Source organism: Perca flavescens, chromosome 20, assembly GCF_004354835.1.
Source record: "Perca flavescens isolate YP-PL-M2 chromosome 20, PFLA_1.0, whole genome shotgun sequence".
Classification (NCBI taxonomy): Eukaryota; Metazoa; Chordata; class Actinopteri; order Perciformes; family Percidae; genus Perca; species Perca flavescens.
The window spans coordinates 14,758,213-14,764,675 of NC_041350.1; the positions used below are offsets into that span (position 1 = coordinate 14,758,213).

Sequence of the window (6,463 nt, forward strand, 5' to 3'; positions counted from 1 at the left end):
AGTCAGTACTTAAGCCAACCTTTTTTTTATCAATTATTAATATATAGAAACATTTCCTAGCTGCCCTTTCACCATTCTAATGTAATAAGGAAGTGCATCATGTAAGTGCAATAGATTATATAACACGTCAATTTGCATAAAACATTGAAATAACTGATGATAGAAATATCTAAAATTCACTCTGTTTTATTTTAGATGAAACAAATGTAATATAGCTTAGCTCTTTCCAAACATAGATATGGTCTATTTACATATTTTACACACAAAGGCAAATCTAAGCGCTGCATTCTCTAACACCTCAACTGAGCCTTTGTTTTGCTTAAAAACATGACAGATTACAGTTGATTATTGTGAACTCAGCGGTTAATGAGCATTGACTGTCACGATCTGCAAAATAGCACAATAATTAATTGTTACCTCTCTCATTCAATTCAAGTAGTTTCACACCTACAAAACCAGTAGTTAGAATGCATTATGTTGAAATGTGTCTATAATATTTTCTTGTATTTTGTATGTGTGTACCTAATAAACTGGTAAACCGGGTTATTAAATAACACTGACGCAGGGAAGTAGGGTCATAATTTGACAGAGAAGGAGCTGCCACAGGAGCAGCCATGGTCGGCTTGAGGATTCTTGAGCACGAGGAAGGTGGCGCGGATCAACTCCTGGCTGAAGTCCACAGTGGCTCCTTTCAAAAACTCCAGGCTGTCCTGATCCACAATGACGCCCACTCCACCCTGCTCAAACACTCTGGATGCAGGAGAGTTGATTGGATTAATAGACGATAAGGAAACAATGAAGCCAGTGTTCAACAACTTGAAAGCTAGGATTAGTAGCAGTTTACCTGTCATCTTCATTCCTGTTACCATCAACAGAAAACTTGTACTGGAACCCGGAGCAGCCTCCTCCCTCCACATGTATTCTCAGATACTCGCCCTTCACCATGATTTCCCCTAGTCTCTGGATTAAAGGGGGACATGAGCATGATGAATAAGGTGCTAAGCACAAAATAACTCAACACATGAATTGACACAGTGGCTGCATGCCAATGCGTTTTAACATAAAATGGTTCTGTTAGATATCAACAATTTTGACAAACAATTTACACTTCAGTGAGTCGGAATCCAATTAAAATGTTTTGGTCTTCAAAATCAAATGCCTAAAATGTAGAAGAACCCGTATGTTTATGCCCAATATTCCCTGTACAGTAGGACTCTGATCTGACATAATGGAGTTACATAAAAAAACAAATGTAGCTGCTCCAGTGTCAATACTGGCTCAGATGGGGGATAAATTAAATGTTTGAAGTTGTATTTACATATACTGTATGTTAACACTATCTGCAAAATATCGCAAGCAGCCTCGTGTAGCTATAGTTTAAGACCTCCCTGGCTTTCCATCCATTGTATCGAAACTACAAACTCATATTTTTAATTGAAATTTTCAGACAAGAAAAGAGTATGATGCTTAATCATGTTTATCTGCTGACCTTCACACATGACTCAGTGAGATTCACTTTATCTTCAGCTGGATCTGACACAGCTGGCTTCTCCTGGGTTGAGGCGCTGTTGAAGCGCTGAAGCCCCGCTGTGTAAAGGGCTGGCTGGGTTTTTTGGGGAAGGTGATGTAACTGTTGGCTCACACAGAGGTTGTTCAGAACAGTAGATGCCCTGCAAAACATTTGTTAAGACCAGTTCGCATGACAACAGATGAACACAGTTAGCTAAAGTTACGAGCCCTAGTGCTAGCTAACGTTAGTTACCTAACGGTAACGTTAGCTAACGTTAAAGGCTTACGTTAGCATGCTAACTGGCAAAAATTCTAAAATGTTTTTTCTCCCCCCCAGAGAGATTGTTAACAGTTTATGATCCCTAATGATGTATATGAGACAAATTAACGTTACCTTGAAAGGCTCAATACTTTTGACTTTGACGCAGATATCATAGCTCCTCTCAAGAATGACATCTTTCATAACAAATGTTGGTAACTTCCGCCCCGAGCCATCGACGAGAGAAAGATCGCACCTTCATTGGCTGAAATGGTTTGTCTGTCAAATAGATACGCCCAGAGTGGTACAAGAAGGCCATTTGATTCGTCCGTTTACCTGCAAATCGATTCGCGAGGTTTTGATACCTTGGTTTAGCTTTTCAGGCACAGCTGTCCCAAATAAACGCGCCACCAACAAGATCCACCATCAAAATATTTATATTGAGGTTAATATTACAAACGACAGATGTTCGTGCACTACTCGAGGTTTAGATCTGTCAATATAGCACAGGAGGCGGGCGGGGTCTCACACTAATACATCCATGGTCTCGCACGGGGAGATTTCCTGACAGGCTAAAATGCGGGCGAATAACAACTTTGATAAAGTAGGCGTTTCTTTGATCGCGTGATACCATACTGTCTATGCGTGATACAGGGAAATAAAAGCATAAAAAGGAGCTGTCGTTCTCACTTCGGAAATTGACGGAAGCGCTGTAAAGGTATAGCTAGTTTGTTCATTGTTTCTTATATTTACTTGTACTACGCTAATTAGGAACTCCCTGTGTTCTTGTTGTTTACTGTTTACCATAGTGTCAGGTTGTCGATGAGTGTTTCTTCCTCGTTGTGTTAAAATGTATAATCACTGCTAACTCTACACAACACAAAAAGTTGTATGACTTTCGGCTGACCGCTCTTAGTCACCCAGGTCTGATAAAGTTTACTTTTCGGTTGCGTAATGGATATTTATTTGTATTAGGATCACTCAAAAAGAAAGAAACATGGATGGCCGTGCTGGTTTTATCGTTTTGTTCTGCCTAATGGGACTCACCTGTGCGGAGCCAGTGAAATTCATTGACTGCGGTAAGTTTCACTCGACCGTAATGAGAACATTTACATCTGTTGTTTGTTAAACGGACCAGTCGTTGACTTTTTAGTACTTTTAAAGGTAATCCTATAACGTTAGTCCTAAATCCGGACATGTTAAATCTACAATAATATAACATTCAATTCAATTTGATTTATAGTGTCACAACAGGAGTTCTTAGGACACTTTACAGAGAGGTCTACACCACATTCTATGATTCAGCAATTTCCCCCAAAGAGCAAGCATTTGGTGCGACAGTGGCGAGTAAATACTACCTTTTTACAGGAAACCTCAGACAGATGCTGACTCATGGTGGGCGTCCATCTGCAAATGTGACATTTAGACCTAAACGTTTAATTGATTATCAAAATTGTTGATAATGTTCTGTTAATAGACTTTCTGTTAATAGACTTTGGCTCACTTACTGTTTTAGCACTGCTCATGCCTTGATCCACAGATGGCATTACCTGTCCTGAGGAAAATATTTTTTTTTTCAGTGATTAATTAGGGGTTTTCTTAAGTGGACTTAATCTGTAAGTTATTTTATTTTTTGTATAGTTCTTCCCTGAAGAGGGGGGAGGAGACTCGAGACAAGCTTTTAGAAAGAGGAAGCAGCAGAGTCTCGTATGTAGACTTTTAGTCTACATGAGAGATATATTTTTAGTCTCTTATGGGTCACGTTCAAAAACATGCTGGATGGATGCATTTCCCTATAATTCAACCCAAGTGACCTACTGATGACATCATCCGGGTTATTTATTTTTTTTACACTTTGGAAAGCTTCCTGCAGACACAAAAAAGATTAAATCTGAGTAGGACTCATCAGTGTAGTACCCCTTAATTTGGCATCATTACTTTTTCCCACACCATACAGCCATAAATAGGTATGAGTATGATTGAGTCAAATGGTTTTGAAATCCCTTAAAAGTAAAAAAACAAACAAATGATGATTGATTAATCCATTCAATGAATGCCAAAATGTGTGTGTGTATATATATATATATATATATATATATATATATATATATATATATATATATATATATATATATATATATATATATATATATATATATATGTATATATATATATATATATATATATGTATGTATATATATATGTGTATGTATGTATATATATATGTGTGTATATATATATATATATGTATATATATATATATATATATATATGTATATGTGTATGTATGTATATATGTGTCTATGTTTGTATGTGTGTGCCCATGCATGCTGTAAACATTTAAAATGCCTTTTTATTTTACATGACCATATGAATTAATTTTTTTAAATGAATATTTCCATGTAAAAGGCATTTCAATTTTTTTCACAAACTCTACGGTATACCTTGGATTGTGCAATGAGCCCTTCTCAAGATGGAATAAGTTTAACATGACATTGTTTTTTTTTTATTCTTTTCAGTGAATGTTATCCATGACAAAGATGTGCTCAATAAAGCATGAAGCAGCCAGTTGGATTTACTATTTCACTGCGCTTTTTTTTTTTTTTTTTTTATATGACAAGTTGAGATGGCAGCAGAGCACTTTTTTTTTTTAATATAGAAAGACCCTGTTCTTTTCCCATGTTTCTCTCCAGGCTCCTCCTCTGGCAAAGTGGCCATAGTGGACATTAACCCTTGTGCTAGTCAGCCATGCCAGCTACACAAAGGACAGTCCTACAGTGTCAATGTGACATTCAACAGTGGTAAGGAAGCTTCATCTTTGAGAAATGCTTCTCAACAATCAGACCATAAATGCATAGGATTTTAAACCTTTTGACCCAACTGTCATGTTTTCTGTTGTAGCTGTGGTGAGCAAGACGAGCACAGCAATGGTTCACGGTATTATTGGTGGAGTCCCCATCCCCTTCCCCATTCCCATAAAAGATGGCTGCAAGTCTGGAATCCAGTGTCCCATCCAGAAGCAGCAGGTGTATCACTATGTGACCTCTCTACCTGTGAAGACAGAGTATCCTGCAGTAAGTAGAACATATGACATTGGCAACTCCTTGTGTAAGCGGTTTTCTTTTAATGTAGTAGTAGTAGTAGTAGTAGTAGTAGTAGTAGTAGTAGTAGTAGTAGTAGTAATAATCTGCAAATAAGGTGCAGTGCTAGTCTCTTATACTGACAAGGATTTTAGCATTTATTTGCTTAGAAACTAAAGATGACAAACAAATCTACAACGATTGAGAGGATAATTTTGTAATGCGTTTCATTTTGATGTAATGTAAGCAAAGGTATTTAGATCTTTTACTTAAAAGCATCAGTACCACAATGTAAAAATACCCCATTACAAGTGAAAGTCCTGCAAGGCAAGTATTGTAAGCAAAATCACCTAATATCAAAATGAAAAATGGTCCCTTTTTGGGGGGGGGGGGGAGGAGATATTTTAAGTATTGTTTATTGGTCTATACCATGAATTATATTTTATTAGATCATGTTTTGGATGTAAAACTAATTTTTAAATTAACTAGTAGCTACCGAATCAATGAAGTGGAGTAAAATTGCAATATTGTTTTAATTTAAAATTGTATACAATAATTGAATAGATGTACTTATTCCAACCCTGGACATTAGGCAGTGGTGTTTACAGAGGCTTTACCTTCAGTGATAGCTAATCAGCAGTGTGTCAAAAAGATAAGACCAGAAATTAGGCAAATGGCATGACTTGTCTTGTTTACTTGTATTGATGTCTGCATGACCCACATGCATCGCTGGACAGTTGGACTGGTAATGAAGTGTCAGTGTTGCATGAGAAATGTTCTATGTCCCCAATATATCAATTACTGTCTCTGTGTGTGTGTGTGTCAGAGGTGTTTGTTTAAAAAAAAAAAAAAAAAAAGATGTCCTTTTGGTTTCGTTGCATGTTTCACTTCCTCAAACTTTTTTTTTTTTTTTAAACTTACTAACCATTCTTCTGCATTTCTAGATAAAGCTGGTTGTGGAGTGGGAACTGAGTGACGACGACAAACAAGACCTGTTCTGCATCAAGTTCCCAGTTCAAATTGTGAGCTAAACTAGCAACAGTACCTCTCTGATAAGTGTTTCTTTTTAAAAAGGGATTCAGCTTTGAGTAAAAACCTAAAGCATGTTAATGACACTAGGTTGAGATCTAATTTTATTCATTCATCAAATAGATTTTTAAGATGTGTCTGTCACTGGTTTGCAAGACTTTGCCACACTCGCACATCTTGAATCCTGAAATAAACAGCTGGTTTTTGCTGTGACCTACCTAACAGTCAATCTAATGAGATGTGGATGTAAAACAATGTGGTTTGTGTGACTATGACCCTGAACCACATTCCACTACAATGCAATTGTCTTGTCTTACTGACTGCTGTGTAGTCAGAAAAGGTACATACTGTACTTCTTTAATAAAACATTTGTAACATTTCTTACTCTCATTGTACCACTAGACTATGTATGTAATTGCATATATGAAAATAAATTCTAATAAAGAAATCTCAAATCTAATCTGTACCAAAGCTGCATTATGTGAATCAGATATGAACGAGATTAATTTTATTTTAGTAGAATTTATGCTAAAATTACAATTATCCATTATTGCAACTCTCACATTCAAAACTTACTTGTCAGACA

The 6,463-nt window shown here is 36.5% G+C and overlaps 2 protein-coding genes across 4 annotated transcripts; one reads left to right on the forward strand and one right to left on the reverse strand.

The window, feature by feature from the left end:
• Nucleotides 1-170: 170 nt before the first annotated feature.
• On the reverse strand, nt 171-3,177 carry isca2 (iron-sulfur cluster assembly 2). Of its 3 annotated transcripts, none has more exons than XM_028565659.1 (4): nt 3,127-3,177; nt 1,490-1,630; nt 845-960; nt 171-750 (listed from the first exon to the last, which is right to left on the reverse strand). In XM_028565659.1, the coding sequence occupies exons 1-4, from the start codon at nt 3,160-3,162 to the stop codon at nt 576-578; spliced, it is 468 nt and encodes a 155-aa protein (XP_028421460.1). In that variant the 5' UTR covers nt 3,163-3,177; the 3' UTR covers nt 171-575. The 3 variants fall into 3 exon arrangements, with proteins under 3 accessions (XP_028421460.1, XP_028421459.1, XP_028421458.1); XM_028565658.1 differs by lacking the exon at nt 3,127-3,177 and adding an exon at nt 1,904-2,304; XM_028565657.1 differs by lacking the exon at nt 3,127-3,177 and adding an exon at nt 1,904-1,995 and having other exon boundaries at nt 1,490-1,670.
• On the forward strand, nt 2,115-6,337 carry LOC114546685 (NPC intracellular cholesterol transporter 2). Its single transcript, XM_028565660.1, has 5 exons — nt 2,115-2,486; nt 2,744-2,847; nt 4,462-4,569; nt 4,670-4,842; nt 5,793-6,337. Exons 2-5 carry the CDS (start codon nt 2,766-2,768, stop codon nt 5,877-5,879), a joined length of 450 nt encoding a protein of 149 aa, XP_028421461.1. The 5' UTR covers nt 2,115-2,486; nt 2,744-2,765; the 3' UTR covers nt 5,880-6,337.
• Nucleotides 6,338-6,463: the final 126 nt, after the last annotated feature.